This window comes from Melospiza melodia, chromosome 2 (genome assembly GCF_035770615.1).
Source record: "Melospiza melodia melodia isolate bMelMel2 chromosome 2, bMelMel2.pri, whole genome shotgun sequence".
NCBI lineage: Eukaryota > Metazoa > Chordata > Aves > Passeriformes > Passerellidae > Melospiza > Melospiza melodia.
Window position 1 is genome coordinate 99,963,976 of NC_086195.1, and position 19,805 is coordinate 99,983,780.

Below are 19,805 nucleotides of genomic sequence, written 5' to 3' on the forward strand. Positions count from 1 at the left end.
AAATAAAGCATATATTAATAAAATGGTAACTGAAATATTCTTAGTACTGAAAATTGTAAAATTAGCCTCTAGAGGCATATTCTTTAGAGTTTGTTTAGATTTTACATGATCCACCAGGGGGAGTTCTAAGAATGAAATAAAAATATTGACAGCAAACATGAACTCTTGGAAAAAAAGAATTTAAATACCCAATTGCCATGACTTACAATTTCAGTTGAGCATTAAATTTTCAGTCAAGCCTATGACAAGTAATGAGAGTTCAGTAACTATGAATTCATATTGAAGTTGAAAATTCTAGTGTTCCAAGACAATGACTTAGGGGAGAATGAAACACACCTAGTTCATATTAAGTCTAATCTTCAGTGGCTTGAGTATTTTGAGTAATTATTGAAGTAAATTATATTTAACCTTGAGTCAACTGTCAGTCTTTTATTATGGGAACCTCAGCCATACAGAATATCCTTTTAAGTTCTGTTTTTTAACAACATCAGTGTTAAGTGATAGATTTTCCAACTTTTTCATCCCATAGTAATGCCCCAAGAAATATTCACAAAATTCTCTACAACCTGCTCTTAATAATGTTTCCTTATGGAGGACACTCAGATTATGCCATATTATTATATGCTCAACCCTGTAAAATACACCGGTAAACAGGTTAACACCAGGTATGACATTAATAAGGCAATATTATAAACAAATAATTCCAGGGGTTGCAAGTAAAGAAACAATATAAGGAGAGTCAAGAAGGTTTGTGCAGTACCCTTAAAAATAGTTGAAACAATCTTAATAGGGTGATTCTAGAAGTTTATGTGTTTGCCAGCTGATATAAACAGACATTAGCTTTAATGACTCTAATGAAATTATGTCTGTTTAAATTACATTATTTTTTGCTACTCAAAATAATTTTTAAAGTGCTAGATGTGATAATGATCTCAAAATCAAGTAAGGCTATTTCCTTCTAAGAACCAACTGATTCATCTTCTTTTGAAGCATGTTTTAATTTTTGAAGTAATCCAGAAGCAGTCATCTTCAGACAGGCTTTTGGAACTGCAATTCCAAAAGATTAGAAGTTATTTAAAGGAATCACTCAAACAAAGAGGTTTTTTTCTTCTTCTCATCTTTCTTCTCTCCTTTAATTTCTGAGCCATTCATCTTATTCTTTAGAACAGTTGCTCTTTGCTGCTAGGCTGCAAGTACACTGGATGTCACAAAAGTGGGGTTACATACAAGGGGGATCATAAAGTAGTAAAAGAAGCCTGATCATGAAAAAATAAAAAGAATCTCCAGATTCCAAATCCTCATGGGAGTAAGGATTAGCTATAATTGTTAATTGAAAAAAAGTCTTCTCTACCTAGGGGAATGCTGAATTGATAGAAGCAATAACTGTTATCATTCCATGTCAGCATTGGTTACATTTTCAGAATAATTGGGAAACATTTTTATGATTTTTGCATTTATACTGAAAGCAACATTGATAACACAGGGATGTTTTTGTTATTGCTGAGAAGTGCTTACACAGTATCAAGGCCTTCATAATTAAAATTATATTACATTGAACCTGACAACCATAATTATATATAATATAGCTTATGTGTTATATATGTACATAAATACATATTTATATAATATATATACATACTAATGAATAAACAGCATACCTGAACAGTGAAGCTAACATATATTGTCATAATTTCTCAATATTTACTGCCTTTCCAGCTTAATTTCTAATGTTTTCATTATGTATTCTCAGTGTGGAACAGAATTACTACTGACAAGTATTGAGGGTACGTCTACTTTAGGTGGAACCCATCATGGATGGAAAGAGAGTAAAGCGTGGAAATCAAAGAGGAGGGAAGGAGGCAGGAAAGAAGGAAGGAAAGCAAGCAGCAAGCAGAGAGGACATGAAGGCAGGAAAGCAGGAAGAGAAAGAGGGAGGAGAAGAAAGGGACATAGGGGAGGTGGAAGGAGGAGGGAGAGAGTGGAAGGAACAGAGCAAGTAAGGAAGGAGAGGAGAAGGATGCAGGGAAAGTGAAAGAAAATAATGATATTATGAAAGACAGGGAGAGGCAAAAAAGGAAATGATGTAATTCATTATGTACAGCTATATTTCCAGGTCTAGTTCCCTGCATTTTACATGTTGGTCATATAAAAATCACAACTTACTGCTGCTGCATAGTTTTGTTGTTTCTTTTTCAGAACAGGTTGTGAGAAAAAAACCAGATCCAATGCGGCTGATGAGCTTTTCCATAAAGATTTTCATAGAAAACTTTTTATTATTTTTAGATAAAAGTAGATACATATTTGGTTTGAATATTTTATTTATATATATAGGTTTCTTTTGTAGTTATCATGTATTACAATGTCTTTAAAACATCTAAGTCTAAATGAGTTACAAAAATGTAATAGTTTTTAAGTTCTATGTTTCCATTAAGAAAAACATGTACTTCTGATGAGAAAGTTTTCTAATCAATATGAGATGATCTGTTGTTTCTTGGTGCCAAGAAAAAAATTCACCATGAACAGTTGTCAAGGAGGAGGGGGCAGGGAGAAAGAGCACCAGACAGTGTGATGCTGCAAAGTTCTATTTAATAATTGAACCAAAGCAGTGGGTAAGCTGTGTCAGGAAAAACTTCACACTCCCACACATACTGCCCACACACAGTTCCAGCTACCGAAGCTGGCCCTAAATGTGAGCTGACACCGTGGAGCCTGGGGAAATGCAGTGATTTCTGCAGCTCAGTGTCCCCTCCCCTGCCCTTCTGGTCCCAGCCCCTGTTACTGACAGATGTCACACAGGCCACAAATCAAATCAGTCCATGATGATATGATGTAACTTTCTGGCAGCATCAGGTTTTGCTTTTCTCTTGCTTGCTGACCCACAGCCTGTACCAAGGCTTATCATACTCTGTCTCTGTTAGAGTGAGTTGTATTGTCATTGTGTTGTCAGCTATGGCTCGTTGTATCCAGTCACCCAGGTCTTTATTAAGGCAAGGTTGTGATGTTTCCACAACAACAAAAAAAAACTTTCTGAAAGTTTGCAATACCACAAGAATTTTTCTGAATGTGAATAAAATGAAATATTTTATGGAACAGCATATAAAAAGTCTCAGGATGGAGTAACATGCTAATGAAATGGAAAGACCAAAGTCTTGTTTATCAATAAGATTTTTTTTTTCTTTAAATATCAATGGTGTTAAGTGAGAACGTACACTCTTTTGTTCCTCTGCCTCCAGTCTAGGAAGAAACACTTGTGCGTGATATTATTTTCTCAATATCTCTGTATGAAGATTTTCTAACATCTGTCATTATTGTATTGATGGGGTCCTGTACATTGACAGAACACTGTAAAGCCTTATTTTCTTATCCTGCTTCAGAAAAGACCAGGTCTAACCTCTATTCTGAAGTGCTATCTTTTTTTTCCCCCAGTACTGGAAGTATCAAAAAACATAACATTCCTTGAGATTTCATTGATTTTATTTTTGTACGACTGCAAATTCTTTCTTAGTCAACAGAGAAATGAGAGGTCTGCCCTGCATTGTACTGAACACAGTATTGCCAGATACGATCAGACTGAATATTTTCAAGACATTTTAACAATATAAGCTACTGATGATTTCAGAAAGCAGAGCAATGAACAGGGAAAAGAATCTTGGTGATGGAGTTTCTACAGAGTAAAATTTCTACTGGTCATACACTGTCTGTTTGCTTCAACCATAGTCCAAAGACTAAGATTCTCTATTCTATCATGTCTCATTCCTGTATCTTTCCTTCTTTTGCTTTTCCCACCAGAGTTCCCCATACTAGTATCAGTTCAATCACCCTGTCCAATGATAGCTCTTTTTCACCTCCCACCAGCTGCATATTCCAGTTAGACTGTATTCTTAGTTGTCTGAGAATACCATGGAGAGCAATAGTGAGGCTTCTTTCTACCTTAAAGGACCACTTCTCAATGCTAAACTCTTGGGAACAGCAGAGAGAAAATGCATTCAAAGCTTATGTCATGCTTTCTTGGTACCCCTGAACTGGAAATTCAATACATACTATATTTTCAGAAAATTTAGACATCAACTAATTTTCTACACACACAGTCTAAGAACTCATGTAGGGCTTTTATTTACCCATCCCTGAACAGTTTCATGAAAACAAAGAAAGAATGCTTATCCCTAGTACAGAGACACATCCTTTAACTTTACCAAACACAGGCAAAAATGCCAGGTATTTGATTCTACACTGCTATGCAGACTCAAAGGTTTGAATTTACAGCTGCAAAATTCAGCTACCTTGTTTCTCATCTTCTTTTTTCCATGAATGGCAAGAAAATCCTCCAATATTCACTGTCTTTGGAGTGCTCTTTTAGCTTGATGTTTGCAGTTCTGTACATACAGGAACAAATTCATGCTGATTTTAGGCATTCACCAAAGCTTGTTAGGTTAAGTCTGCTTGCCCTGAGATACTTCTAAGAGCAGTAGTTTATTGCTGCCTACAGCTCAGTCAGATAAAGCAGGATTTATAATTGATATATTCTTCACTGGAGAGATTGAGCTGTAGATCAGCTGACCTCACAGACAATTACTATATGAAGAAGAAGAGACCTATCGGAGTACCCTTAGTATGCAAATATATGCCTAAAGCATAGAAGGTATTTGTTCAATGCGATATTAGCACTGCTGCTGAATATTCACTTTTCTGGAACTAGAATAAACTTGAAAAACAAATTAAAGCTATAGGAACAGTTGATACATGTGTATAATGTAAAAACATTATTTAGCTGAGAACACTGCTTTTCAGAGCAGCCCTCTCTAGGAATAATATAGAATTCTGCCATACTAACCTTTTTAATATAGCATCTAGGCAGCCAAATTGAAGTTCCTGGTGATTGTGAAGCCATCAAATTGTGATTAAAGCACTATAGACTATTTCCTTAACTATTTTCCTGTAGATTTCACAGTATTTTTCTACCAGCAGTTGTCTTTTCTATTTTCTATTCATTATCTTGCTGTCCATATGCTAGTTCTTGAAACACTCTTACCTTCCTCTTCTCCAACTGTGTCTTGATGGAGTGGTACTGTAACGTGCTATGTCACAGCTGTACTCAGGAGAACTTAAAATGAAAGCAGCACACTGAGCTAAGTGCTGATTATTGCTTTCAAACAAGAATCTTAAAAATACTGAAAGTGTGAAAGGCGATCTATAAAGTACAATTTCTCCTCAAAAAATAAAAGAAAAAAGAAATTGGGAGTAGAAGTCATATAATAGCAATAATAGCTTATATTTTAAAAAAGCTACTGAAATATTTTAAGAAAGTCATCAAGAGAAATAGAAGATCAAATTCTGTGGTTCAATTTAAAGTGGCAAGGATTCTGTCACTCTTGCTTGTGTTTTCACTGCAGCATTTGGCAATTGTTCATTTTTGTGTATCACTAGTATGGCTTTAGAGGGGCAAAATAGATAAAATTCTGGACCTCAAAAAATATCAGTCAGGCATAAGTGATACTGGATTGTAAGTTCCAAAATGTTTTTCATTTCTTATTTCTGGTAATATTATTTATTTTAATTATTCTTGCAGCTTTGGAGTATTTTCAACTTAATTTTTCTTGTCCAAGGGATGCTAGAGAGAGGAAGGATATTATAAAAACCAACCTTTAAAAAGGGTATCAGAATAACAAAAAATCAGAATTTACCTAGTCAAGTGAAGGGACCTGTTTTCTTTAAAATTAGCATTCTATGTAGACCAAGGAAGCATTTTAAATAGAGATATAATTAAAGTTTTTACTCCAAGCTAGTACTCTGAGCATAAGAAACAGAAAATTGGAGAATGTTTTAAAATATCAGTGTGTTACTGTTAACTTGTTGCTAACATGCTACCAATAGCTTACTGCTAATAAAATTCAATTAAATGCTAGCTCCAGGAAACCCATCTGTTGCACATTGCTTGAAAAGTAAAATTAAAAAAAAAAAAATCTGAACTTTGGTTTCATGTCATGTCTGGATACATAGCTCAGATCTACCACTAAAAACATACAGGAAATGCATTTAATAGACTTACAGAATAATTTTGCTTCAAAGTGACCTCATGTAGTCACAGTCCCTGTTCAGTACATGTCTTACCTAGGTCATGTTACTTAGCAACATTTTCAGTCATGTTTTGAATACCTACCAGAACAGATCCCAAAAATTCCAGTGATTGTTACTTTCCTAGCGCTTAATTACTCCCAATGTTCTAAAATTATAATCTTAATATCCAACTAAGATTTTCTATATCCTAATTTATGTCTGTTCCCTATTAATCTGCACCCTCAACAACAGTCTGGACCCTTGTCAGCATCTCCCCAGTGGTGTAGATGCAGAGGGCAGTAAGGTCTCCCTCAGTACATCAAGTTCATCAAATCCAGCATCCTCAAGACTTCCAGCATCCAACCAGCACAGTGATCTCCCCTGGACTAACTCCATTATATCCATGTCTCTCTTGTACTGAGGAATGCAAAAGGAGACACAACACTTTGTGTTTGGTCTCATGGGTGCCAAATAGGAAGGATCACCTTCTTCAACTTTCTCACTCTCACTGAGAATGAGAGTGATGCTGATGGCCTTCTTGCACCCCAGGATGCTGATGGCCTTCTTGCAAAAGGGTACATTGCTGGTTTACTCTAAACTTGGTGTACTTTTCTGCAGGGCTGTTTCCTAGACAGTTGCTCCCCAGCCTGTAGCAGTGCATGGGGTTATTTGTCCCTAGATTGCAGGACTTTGCACTTCCCTTTGCTGAACTGCAGGACCAGGCCTTTTTAATACCTTTATTGGTGATCTGGATGAGGAAATCAAGTGAATCTTGAGTAAGTTTGCAGGAAACAAAATGTTGGGCAGGAGTGTCATCTTCTGAAGGGTAGAAAAGCTCTGTAGAGGGATTGGAAAGGCTGGATTGATGGGCCAAGGCCAGTGGTGTGAGGCTCAACATGTCAAAGTGCAGGTGTTGCACTCGGGTCACAACAACCCCATGCAACCTTGCAGGCTTGGGGATGAGTGGCCATAACACAAAAAAAGCCAGTGAAGGGTCTGGAACACAAATCCTCTTAGGGTGACTGACTGGGGTTACTGGGGTGGTTTAGCCTGGTGAAAAGAAGTTTCAGGAGAGACTTTATTGTTCTCTGCAACTACTTGAATGGAGCTTGTGTTGAAGTGAGGTTTGGCATCTTCTTCCAGGCAACTAGAGACAGGAGAAGTGGAGGGAAACTGCTTCAAGTTGCATGAAGGGAGGCTCAGCATACCAGGAAAAATTTCTTCACTGCAAGAGTGCTGAAGCATTGGAACAAGTTCTCCAATAAACTGGTGAAATCACTGTCCCTGGAGATATTAAAAAAATAAGTAGAAGTGGCACTTTGAGATGGTTTAGGGGGTATGGTGTTATTTATTCAAAGGCAGGAGTTCATCTTGGAGATCATTTTCAACCTTAATGATTCTGTGACTTTAGCCTATTGCTTCAGCATGCCCTCTAAATAGCAGCCTTGTTCTCAAACATATCAATCACCTCCTCCTGCCAGTTTGATGACATCTGCAAACCTGCTGAGAGAGAACTCCATCCTATCAGCTAACAATTACTGAAGTTGCTAGACAGTGCTGGACTCCAAAATTATCCTTGAGGAACTTCACTATTTGCTGGTCACCAGCTGGACTTTTTACTACATACCACAGATCTCTGGGCCTCTCTGTCCAGTCAGCTTTCCATCCATCCATCTCATTGTCTGTTTATCCATATGTCACCAATATGGTGGTGAAGAGGTCAAAATGGTCAAAACCAAGTACAGCTTGAAGTTAAAAAAAACTGTTATCTGATCAGTATCTATTGAGCAGCATGTGGTCAGCTATGTTAAACAGTAGAAAGAAACCTTACGACCCTGTACATATATGATGTTAATCAGCCAGGGCAGGGTTCAGCCAGGACAGGGTTAGTTGTTGCAGCAGCCAAGAGGAGGGGTAGCAAGGACCTATAGGTTATTCTATATCACCTCATACCATTTTCCAGGGACTTGGGAAACACTCCCTTCCAGGACAGCTAGTGTGGTAGATGAAGCAGTTGAGAATTCCTGCAGGAGAAACCCATGGTGAACATGTGAATCATTTGCCTCATCCTTGTGCACTTTGTCATTTGTACACTATTGTTGCTGCTAGTGTTCCTTTTCCTGTCTCATTGCTGTATCCCGTAAATTGTTCTTATCTCAAGCTATGATCTTTACCTTTTGTGCCTCCAGTTCTCCTCTCCAGTCCTGCAGCAGGGAGAGAAGGGGGAGGGAGTGAGCAGTGCATGGTTTGGAGTGATTTAGTGAGAACACTAAATTGAGGAACACTACTCCTTCCCAAGACTCTAAAGAACTATTATTTTTTAAAATTACAATAATAGAGAGTTTTCTTGCCTCATTTGTTATCTGACTTCAGTTAAAGCTATACTAAAACTAACACTGAAATAAACTCTGATGTCTGAATGTACAATGATAACTCATTAATGACTCTTCTGACCATTTATCAATATATCAATAATATTTTCCTTAATTTGAATATGGAAAAACATTACACTATTTCAATATGCTTCAGGATAAAATGTTGTAAATAGAAAAGTTTTACATGTCACTCCTCCCTCACTCCAGCCCAACAGGTTTTTTTTCACCTGTTGTGAAATTTTGTAACCTAGATAATAAACATAACTAATAAAATGATCACTGAAGCTCTTCGACATAAAAGATCATTAAAAATTTGCATAAGGTATTCACTTCAACTAAATGAAATGGCTTCTCCATCTGCAGTACAATCAGAATTCTCAAAAAATTAAAGAGCCCATATAGAGTCAGCACATGTCACTGAGATAAGTGCTCCTAATTAAGACTGAATAATGTTTTATTGTGCTGGGACTAATGACCCTTGCAGTGCAAAGCACAGAACTGCATCTCTGAGAAGCTAAACCTCTTACCACTTCATTCAAAGGCACTTGCAAGCCTTCTGCATCTCCCAGGCTTGGAACTGTAACATATGTTAGGGTTGTTTATATTGCTAACATTATGAGTGGGTTACAGACACATCAATCACTTTATTCATTCATGTTCTTCTGGTCAAGGAATTTTTACTTATGGCCATTCTTCGGCTCAGTGCATCAAAATAATTTGAAGATTTTACAAGTTTATGCTTAGCAATTCATTTTGAAATATGGTGAAATAAAAATAGGGAAGAAATCTATCATTTCAACTCTCAAACTGCAATTTCAAGAAGCAAAATAATCACAGAGGTTTAAGTGAAGTTTCCTAAGAGATGAAGCACTGAGAGATTAAATAGCTATATCTATGAGGTATTTCAATTTTCAGTTTGAAGTAATCAGGTTTAAGTAAAATGGCATGATAATGAGATGAAGAATCTGGTACTGTATCTTTTAAGGTGAAACTCTCAGTTTCTAAACATTACCTGTACATTGTAACCCAAGCAGAACCATGGCCTTTACTAGGAGAAAGAAAGCATTTGTATTCAAAACCTTACCCAGTATGAGTATTTTTAAAAATAATTTTCCAAGCTTTAAAACCAAACTGCAATTATCTTTTTAGGGAAAAATATGACATACTTTTCCTCTTTCAATATTTACCAATGCACCAAAGTAGTTGTTGTAAGAAGGGCACATGGTACATTAAAGCCACAGTGTTTATTAATCTAGTATGGTCTATTACAAACCTTCACCAATAAACAATCAATGATTCAAATTAGAGCATATTTGAAAACATTTTCTACTCTAAAAATAATTGCATCACAATGACATGGCCATCACAATTTCAAATTACACTTCACTCTGTTTTCTAGAGACAGATAAGTCCATACAGTATGACTGAAATTTCTGACAATTAGGACAAGCTGATAAATTGAAGACTTTAGAGGTTCACTTCCCTATATATGAAGCCCCTTATAACTAGACTAAAGAACTGTCACTAAAAATGGTTGCTTGAAAAAATAATTTGCTTCAGCTCATTAATATGTTTAATTTTGCTGCTTTTATGTTTTGTTTTTTTTTTTAAAGACATCACACATGCATTTCATTCTACAATCATCTAACTTAAGTCTGGCAATAAACTAGGAATTTAAACTTATCAGACATATGGTTCTGCAGATTGAAAGCTTTCAGAAACTGACAAGCTAGTAACAACCCAGATTGCAATTAAGAAGTCCAGAAGCCTTAAATCAAGAGACTTGGATATTTGTGCTGCCATTTAAATTAGCAGATCCATTAAAAATTAATTAAAAAATATAAAATATCACACCATAAAACACTGGTAGGGCATCTTCATACCTCAGAAATAAACTATATAAAATCTGATGTGCCTAAAAAAGAAACCAATGACAATTTACATTTTTTCTCTTATTAACTTCTACCTTGTAAAGCTTTCATTTAAAATGTTGCCATCCAAGTTCCATTTCTAAAAAGTACAGGGAACACAAACACAGAAATCTACAACATTCATTGTTCACCAAATTTTTATGAAATCTACCTTCCTCTTTTCTTCCACAAACCTCATATTTTGCTTTATGGCAAATGTATTTTCTAGGATTTTTCAAATGTTATCTGGTTTTCCTTCACTGCTTTTCTTATCTTCATTTCCTCACTTTCTCCCCTCTTCTATGATCACATTTGCTCTTCCTAGGTTAGATTTTGCATTACAAATTATTAATTTTATATTTGACACTTAAGGCTAAATATCCCAGTAAACACCAGGGATATTAAACCTCTGCTCGTGGAAAGGTATATATAACTTTATAGTTAACAAATTTTATTTGTATAGATGGTACATAACTACAAGTCCTATGCAAATAAAATTTGTATTCTTTGTTTTCACAGATTTCATGGTTAGGGAAATAAAAGTTATTCAATGTGACAAAAAACATGTCTGAAATTATATATCTCCTGTCAACAGAATTCTTAAATTAATTGGTCTGATCTTCAGGAGCTTTTTCTTCTTCAGTACAAAGAAGTTTATGCGCTCAAATGTCTTGCCCTCATAACATGTTATGTGAAAGCACAAAGCGACTTATATAACAACAGTGTAATTTAGAGCTTATATCAAGTCTGAGACTAGGACAGTAGATTTCTTTGAAAAATGAAGACTAAAACACTTATGGAGACTCAATGAAGCAAAATATTTCTTGAAAATATATTGATTTTCATTAGAATGCTCTTGTAAAGTCAATTGTGACTTTCTACTTAAAAGTAATTGGTAGAGAAAAGTTTTATAACATTTGCCAGGTATAATGCAGGCAGAGAGCTATTGTTTTACTACTTGTTTTTTTCAAATGAATAAATTAATATTTAATTTCAACTATGTAATTAGCTAAGAAGCAAAATTATTCAAAGATTAGATTTAACTTTAGTAATATCTCAAAATTATTACACAATCATATAAGCCATGCCTATAAAATTTTTTTTGCAAGATTATTTGAAAAACTTTGTCTTGCTCCCCATTCCTCCACCAGTACAGAACTATTGTTTCTTTGAGGTTTTTATCTCAAGCAAACAACTGCACAAGATTCCAGAGTTAAGGCAGTACTTTTACTTCCCATTCATAACAAGCTTTTGCAATAACACTATGGAAGAAGATTCACAGAACAAGAATTTGAGATACACCACTTTGAACTCTTAAAAAAAGCACCCCAAAAAGCCTTAAAGAAGGGACCTTGACATTCTCTGGAAAGCGAGAGAACTATTTTCCATCCTTTTTTTAGCCAGCATTTCCCCTCAAGTCCTCTGCATAAGACTGGAGGAGTTTGTTAACAAACTCCCTCTTGTCCTACTTTCTGTTTGCCCTCATCACAGTCTCCACTACTGTCCTGAAGTCTGAAGGAAAAAATAATTCTTTCTGCCACCTCAGAGACTATGCATCTGCTCTTTGCCTGTGCTCCTCACTTTCCTCCCCTTTCTTCATATTCCCAGTCTCTGGTGTTCCTCTATCACACCCCTCAGAGTATCTTCCTTGAACGTGTGAGTTTTCCCTGGTTATGTATCCATGCAGAAGAACTAATCACTTTTCTCTTGGGTAGATTCTCTTTGATTGAAAGTGCTGTACTGAAGATAGGCAATAAGGCACTCCTTCCCCACTCAGAACTGGTCTTCCACACACGTTAATACAAAACAGTAAGTCAATTAGATGTGAGCTGACTCACACCCAAATGAAGTAACACAAAGCCCGTGAAAATTTCACACACTATGAAGCTTATCTTTTAGAGTTATGTTTTCACTGGGTCAGAAAAAAAATATTGTCATTTCACTATGATTGTCTGTTTTTCTTGCAAAGAGAAAGCATGACTTGTGCATGCTTGCAAATGCCCTTGAAGATAAATCAGAGCTTGCTTATTAGTTACAACTGACTTCCTTTATGATCTGGCATTTTTTTTGTGATTTCCCCATTACACATAATTGAGATTTTAGACCTCAGCATAAAATATTAATAAACCATATACCCAATATCTGAGACATGGCACAGATCTTTGTGAACTTTGCGATACATTAGATATGTATTAGTCACAAGTCTTCAAATGAACTATAATGAGTAATTTAATTCACCCAAAAACATTTCAATAAGTTATTTTAAAGAATCATAAACAGTTAAAAATTTTTTGGAATAAATTTTTTCTCTATTTTTCTCATGCTCATACAACAAAACAAACTGAAAATATAAAAGTAATATATAAATCTAAGAAATATATTGATAAAAAGGCTGGATTTTTTCAAAACACATCTGTTCAGTCCTAATAAAATTTCATTCAAAAGCAAATCATATGAATTCTTCTCTGACAGCTTACTTCTCTCTACTGACATACCAAGGTTTACCTGACCAGCTTGGACCTGTAATACAGAGAAATCACAAAACTTGATCCAGAAGTGTAACATGGATATAACTACTTGAACTGTAGTGGTAAAAAAACACAGTTAAACCTGTGAATTGTAATGTGTTATTAGTTATAGAAAAGAGTAAATAAAATAAGGATATAAATGTTAAACAAGAGAAAGAGATTCATTGAAATGTGTTCTATTACTTCAATAATAATTTCAGTAGAGACCTAAAGGGACCATTATTTCTCCTAAATTATATATAATCTACTCTTTATGTAAGCTTAATTTAATGAGCCAGATGTTTTTAATCTTGTCAAACTATGAAAAATCAAATGGCTACCAATATAATTTATTTTCTGAATAAGTAGTATATTTCTGCTTCATTAATTCTGATTAAATTTTTGACATTAATTCCATACCTCTTCTGTCAGATGAAACTAGAAAAATATTAAATATTAGCAGATAAAATTTCCTATTTATAGAAGTTCCTTTCTTAATCTACTTCACAGATGACTAAAAGGATGACTAAAATTCTTGACAAAAAACTCCAAGCCAACTACCCAACAAAACTTCCCTTCATAGTGTTCCCATGAAGAACAATGACAATTACAAAGCTTCCCTAAAGCTAAACTAAAGTGAATAAATAGTATTATAACGATTTACATACACTTTACTATTATCACCTGTATGAGAGCATGCATCTAAATAAGTTATATACCATTCTGACCCAGCAAACAGTGCATCCATCATAGAAGGCCAAATGTCATAACTTCACTGAAGGTCTTAGGAATCACCACTATAATGGTTTTCACTTATGAAATGAAGTTCCATAGAAATACCAAATACAAGACAGAATAATTTCAATCCAATACCTAACACAGTATATTTACTTTTAGAGGATATATAGGACTCACAAGATTCGAATTTAGATATTCCAAAACTGCCTTACCATGGTGTAGTTGTGAGCCACCTTCATAAGCTCTGTGCACCCTTGTGCATCAGCAAACGCTCGTATTCCCAAGCAGTTGGATGGGTGCAAAAGCTTCATTAGAAAATGGCAGCAAACCTCCACCACTTGGGGGAGCTGGAGAAGGCAGGCAGCTGCTAGAAGGTTTTCAATGGTGTCTTCTTTTAATTCCAGGCAGCCTAAAAAAGAAATATTCATAACAAATTCAAACTTATTTACTTAGTATTTACAAAACATACAGTATCAAAATGCATTTTTATAAATACTTGTAGCTCTATATAAATAACTCTAGAGAAAAAGTGAAGAAAAGTAGGATTAATCTCCCTGACTGAACACCCCAGAGACCTGGAAATTACAAATATTAGTATTAGGAAATATTAGGAAATTACAAATACAAGTATTAGAAATATTGCTTTTTAAACTACTATTAATTCAACTATATAACAGGCATAAAAAGAGAGACTGTACTGTATCAAATGGAATAGAAGACTTGGAATATCTCGATATCAGCCAGGCTGTGAATGCTTTTTTATTGGGTTTCTTTTTTTATTTTTATTGAAATTCATATTAAAACTTGTGTTATCTTCAGTGGCACAGAGCAAACCTCACAGCCATTTACTTCCCTGAAAAGAATGAAATAACTGCTTAGTATAGTATGAATAAACCCATAAATACATCTTCAAAACAAGGCTTAACAATCTTCAAACATTGTGTTGCTTATTCATAATGTGACTTCAGGATTAATGCTATCTGAGCAACATATGGCAGGCTTCTCATAACACATAGTTCCTCTAAAATAATTTATACTGGGGAAAAGAACCATTAATTAATACTTATATTGCACTTAATTCTGCAGTTTCACAAGTCATTATATTTACCTTGCAGACTGATACACTTTTTAATAAATAAATGTAAAATAGAATAAAATAAATTGCAAAAAGAATTTATTTTAGGCTGGAATAAGTAACTCATGTTATAATGCTCCCCCAACCATAATATTAAATTGTATTTTTACATTAGAATCTCATAAATCTCTTACATTAATAAGTTAAAAATCTTCAAACTAATGATTACAAGGATATTTTGGAGAACTGAAAAAAAAAAGAATAGGAAAATAAAATATGCAAATTTAATACAAATTGTCAAAAAATACTTCTGATTGTATTGTACTGTGCTCAGAGAAAATAATTTCTGACTATTAGAGGATTAAGGGCATAGTGATCTTTCTCTTAAAAGTATTATAGTTTAACACCTAGATAAACTTACTCTTTTTCCCACAAAAGCTTTGTATTTGCAGTCACATAAAAAAATCTAAAAATCTTAATAATTCTATTGCATGGTGCTAAGGAGTTCTAAAATCCTCAATTTCACAACAGCATGCCACTGGAAAGAGAAGATGCTTTATATTGCAATACCAAACCCAAAATAAAGTAGCATTAACACTGCACTTCTGATCTTTTCTCCTTTCGCTAGATCTGGAGCTTTTAATACAAGAGGGAAACTGTGAAGTTATACTTGACTAGATTTATTTATAATACATCCTTTTGCAAAGGTCAGAGCATCAGATCAAATGCACAGCCTAATTTCAGTTGGTTTCCTCTCCTTATTTTTATTCTTTTATTAATGTCACATGAGGGTTTTTTTTTGTGTTATCTAACCTTTTCTCACAATTTCTGTGCACCCCATCTTTATGCAGCGTGATCAGAAGGCACACTCAGCAACAGGTCCTTGGCTGACCCACATGTTCATCAATGACACTCCCAATTTGCTGCATGCCTGCAGGTAATGGCTGGCTCAACGCAAAATTCTGGAAGACACTTCCACTGTGTAAAGTGGAAGCATTCAAAAGATAGTTGTTTTCAGGTTAAAACTGACCATCCTGGTAACAGAAGTAAAAAAAAAATTAAAAACGTGTAAAGCACCTTTGAAAATTGGATGAACTGAGAAATGGAAACAAAAACAACAACAAAAAAAGGAATTTTAAATCTCATTTTCTTACATGCTATTTCTTTTTCAACAATGAGCTCAAAAAGTCTCTGGCCCTACAATACTGATCCAGGTAGCATTTACAAAATTATATAAGTATAGAAAGAATCACTTTCAATATCTTCACATTAGGAGGGAAGGTAACACCCTCATGGTTTGGCCTTTTTATCACTAAAGGCAGCTACCCTTAGGAGCTGAACCCAAAGGAATCAGTTGAAACACATCAATCTATTTGTTTTCAAATTGAGATATTTTCTGTTTGCTTTAAGGTACACTAGTCCTGGTACAGCATTAGTGGGGAAACAAAAGGATTAAACTAAGTTTAAATCAATGAAACATATTATCTGGTTTATGAATAAGTTATTTATGCATTTCTTTATGTAACTAACATGGAAATTTTGAAGATTATTCACATTTGTATAGAAGAGTGTGAACACATTTCTGCTTTACACTTTAATAGAGGAAGTAAACATGCAACCACTTCTGGGATATCTAGGGATATGAATATATTATAGTTTTACTTATTTTTAACTAAATTCAGAAATACTAATTTACTACTTAATATATCTATGATAAAAGCTAGAAAAATACACTCAGTATGAGTTAAAAATATTTTTATTCTTCATTCTTTTAGCTTCAATGATAAATAGGTTTTTAATCCATCTAAATGTCTTCTAAATCTTGATTATCTTCTTTTTTAAACATCAAGACACTTTCATAAATTTGTTCACAGGGTCTGTATTCCCTTTTTCAGAAGAGTGCTGTGACATTTTATGCAAATTCCTCTGGGATATCAAGTGTTTAGCATGGTCAGAGTTTGAAAAAAGAAAGCTGTTAAGGGGCTTTGTATATAAAATATGAAATCTTCACACAGTTTCATATTGGCAATTAGAAGATCCAAGCATCTATTTAAAAATGTTTAATGGGATATTCAAGGGGCATTAATATTACTGCTTCTTCAATTCACCTCCCCCTCATATTTTTATGCACTAAAAGCTTGCACAAGTGCCTTAGTCTGAGAAAAACAAATTAACTAGAACTTAAAATCTCCTTTTGTATTACATTATTAAGATGAAAAAATATGTGGAAAAAACAATCAGAAGAACTTTAATGAATTCTAATTGTTATTCTAAACTATAGCTGCATTTATGAAAAAATTTTATGTTCATTGCTTATGCAGAAATTAAAATGCCCGTCTTTATCATGCATTCTCATAACGACTACATAAATTTTATTACCTCATTACCAAATGTGAAGCAGAGATAAAATAAGAATTCTCTGATACTCTTGTTCTGTTACTAGACCTTTTCCCAAGTTCGGGGACAGTTATGTCTTGGAGTTGGTTTGTGAGGTTTTGTTTGTTGCTGGTTTTTGTTTTGTTGTTCTTGTTTTGGGGGTTCTGTTTGGGTTTTTTTTGTTCGTTTATTTTGGGTTGGTTTCTTTTTCTCTTTTATTCTCTCTCCTACACTATTGACTATACTTTAGAACTATTTTGGTTTACATGGAATCACTGCACCTTTGCCCACCTTGTCTGATGTTAAATAAGGTCAGTTTATATAATAGGAACAGCCTCCCACAAGTATTGACCAACAGATTGGATCTGTGGTAGGACAACTCAGTAGGTACAGGACATTTGCTCTGTGTATAAGCAATGAATTTTAACCTAAATTTGTAACACATCATAATATCATTTTAGATCATGTTCACAGTAGTTTTTTTCTCTTTTGTAATTACACACTTACCCACAAGACTCTTCAACATTCTTAAGAGTGTTGTGTGTACAAGGGAAATCATGGGAAGTGTCAAGGAATAAGAAACAAAGACTAAAACCAATTCCTTGAAATCAGGCATTTATCTTCTTAACCTTTCTATTTCATGTGTCTTGACCAGTTGTGTGGAACTTTTGAAATGTTGTTGAGTAAAATTATTTCTGGAGGGTAATCTGTTTTAGGAGGCTAATCCATTTTTAAAATTTAAAAAAAATATTTTTTAAAAGGCAGTAAATGGTATCAAGATAATATTCATTCATCTTATGCATAGTAGATTAACTGACTACAATAAGAAATTGGTTTCTTGAAAAATCATCTAATTCAATTGAAGACTTGAAAAACCTTATTTAAAAGGTGCTATGCCTCACACACTGCTATAATAAACCTTTCTGCCATTGCTTGCCTTAATCATTCCAAATCTTAGGTACTCTGAGGTACCCACCTGACCTAATCACCCAAGATCTCCTTTTACAGTTCACGGAGAGAAACAGGAAGCCTTAGAGCTGTTTTTACCTGCTCTGTTTCAGTCATGTACTGCAGAATGAGATTAATCACTCCCTGAATGGCTATTTCTTGATTTCAGATAGAAAATGAGCACCTTCATTTGAGTTACTGAGACACTTCTGATATTCATATTTGTTGATATGAATTCAGTTACTCTGGTCCCACACACAGCACTGGAATCATTAGAGCCATCAGGTTTCAGGTGATGAAATACTCTTTGGGTTCAATTCTGATGATCACGTCCCTCTGTTATGGTCAATTTCTGGTAGTGACATAGTGTGTAAAATCACCTCTTATGTCTATCTGCGATCACCAGCCAATGAAGAATGCTATAAAAAGTATCGTCTGTGTAGCAGAACATCTTTTAGTCTCCAGTTTGACCTATGCCTTAAAAGATAAATTCTACATTGTATTGTCTTCCATGCTTATTATAAAGGTGGAGATGTTTTCAGAAAAGAGAACAGAACACAATATATTCACTTAGCAGAGGTTTCTTCTGATCAAATTGTGTTTCATTTTTTATTAATTATTTGCTGCAGACCACATTCATCATGTACTTGAGGAAGAAGCCACTTTATGGCTAATTGTGCTTATTTAGAATCACAGAATAGTTTGGGTTGGAAGGGACCATAAAGATCATCTATGGGACAACAAATGGGGGACAGAACAGAGAGCACAGAGGAGCTTATGGAATGGGTTGTTCTGGCTTTGGTAGGATACAGACCCTGGGAAATGAGATCACAGATATGAAAAAGAACTGGGAAAAGAACTGTATATGTAACTATCAAGGTGTTTGAAATTATGTAGTTTTGTAAGGCAGCCAAGTAATGTGAACAATAGGCTATCTGCAGCTAGTGGGAAGTTTTTGCTCAAAGCTGTGGCTGCCTGGAGCTGTAACAGTATAAAACTGCCCTGTGAGAGCAATACTGCTACTTCAGTAAACGACTTTAATGACTTCAACTCGAACTTCTTTTTGCTTGGGCTTTGGCTTCTTGCTTGGACTATGTTTTGCACCCCTCCTTTGAAGTCCCATCCCTCAGTCGCACGGCAATCAATCATCTACTTCCAGCCCTCCTGCCATGGGCAGGGACATGTCCCACTAGACCAGGTTTCCCCAATCCAGCCTGGCCTTGAACACTTCCAGGGTGGGGCATCTCCAGCTTCTCTGGGCAACTTGCTGCAGTATCACACAACCCTCACAGTGAAGAATTTCTTCCTCTTATCTAATTGAAACTTACTGTACTTCAGTTTGAAGCATTTTTTCTGTCTCTATGTGCTCTTATATATATCCCCATTCCACCTCTCTTGTAGGCTCACTTCATTTAAATATTATGTATGAAATAATTTCATAAATTATTCCAGAGATATAAATATGCAGCTTGTAAAAAATGAAAAAAAACCACCATCACAGTAATATCAGAATTCTTATAAATTAACTAGAGTCACTCTTTTAAAATACTGTACAATTATTTGCACCCTAATGTCATATCTTTTGAGTAAGTGAACTAAACTGGCCTAATCATGTGACTTTCGTCAGTACTGCCAGTCTTCTTTATTCAAATAGCATGGAAAATTACACTATTGCAGAGTGATAAGGAAATGCTAGTAACAAATTAAAATCCTCTTGAGCAGGAAACTTCTTGCAAATGTCTGGCTAAAGATCAGAAAACTATATTAACCAAAATAATCCGCAACACCTTACCTTTTCATCTCCTGTTCTGAAAAATACCCC

General features: G+C 34.8%; 1 protein-coding gene across 1 annotated transcript in view; it reads right to left on the reverse strand.

Moving 5' to 3' along the window:
• KLHL1 (kelch like family member 1) overlaps nt 1-19,805 on the reverse strand; it is a 185,086-nt gene that overhangs the window by 89,859 nt on the left and 75,422 nt on the right. Inside the window, exon 4 of the mRNA XM_063149415.1 lies at nt 13,797-13,993. Within this exon, the coding sequence (XP_063005485.1) occupies nt 13,797-13,993 (197 nt within the window). The remainder of the gene's footprint in view (nt 1-13,796; nt 13,994-19,805) is intronic.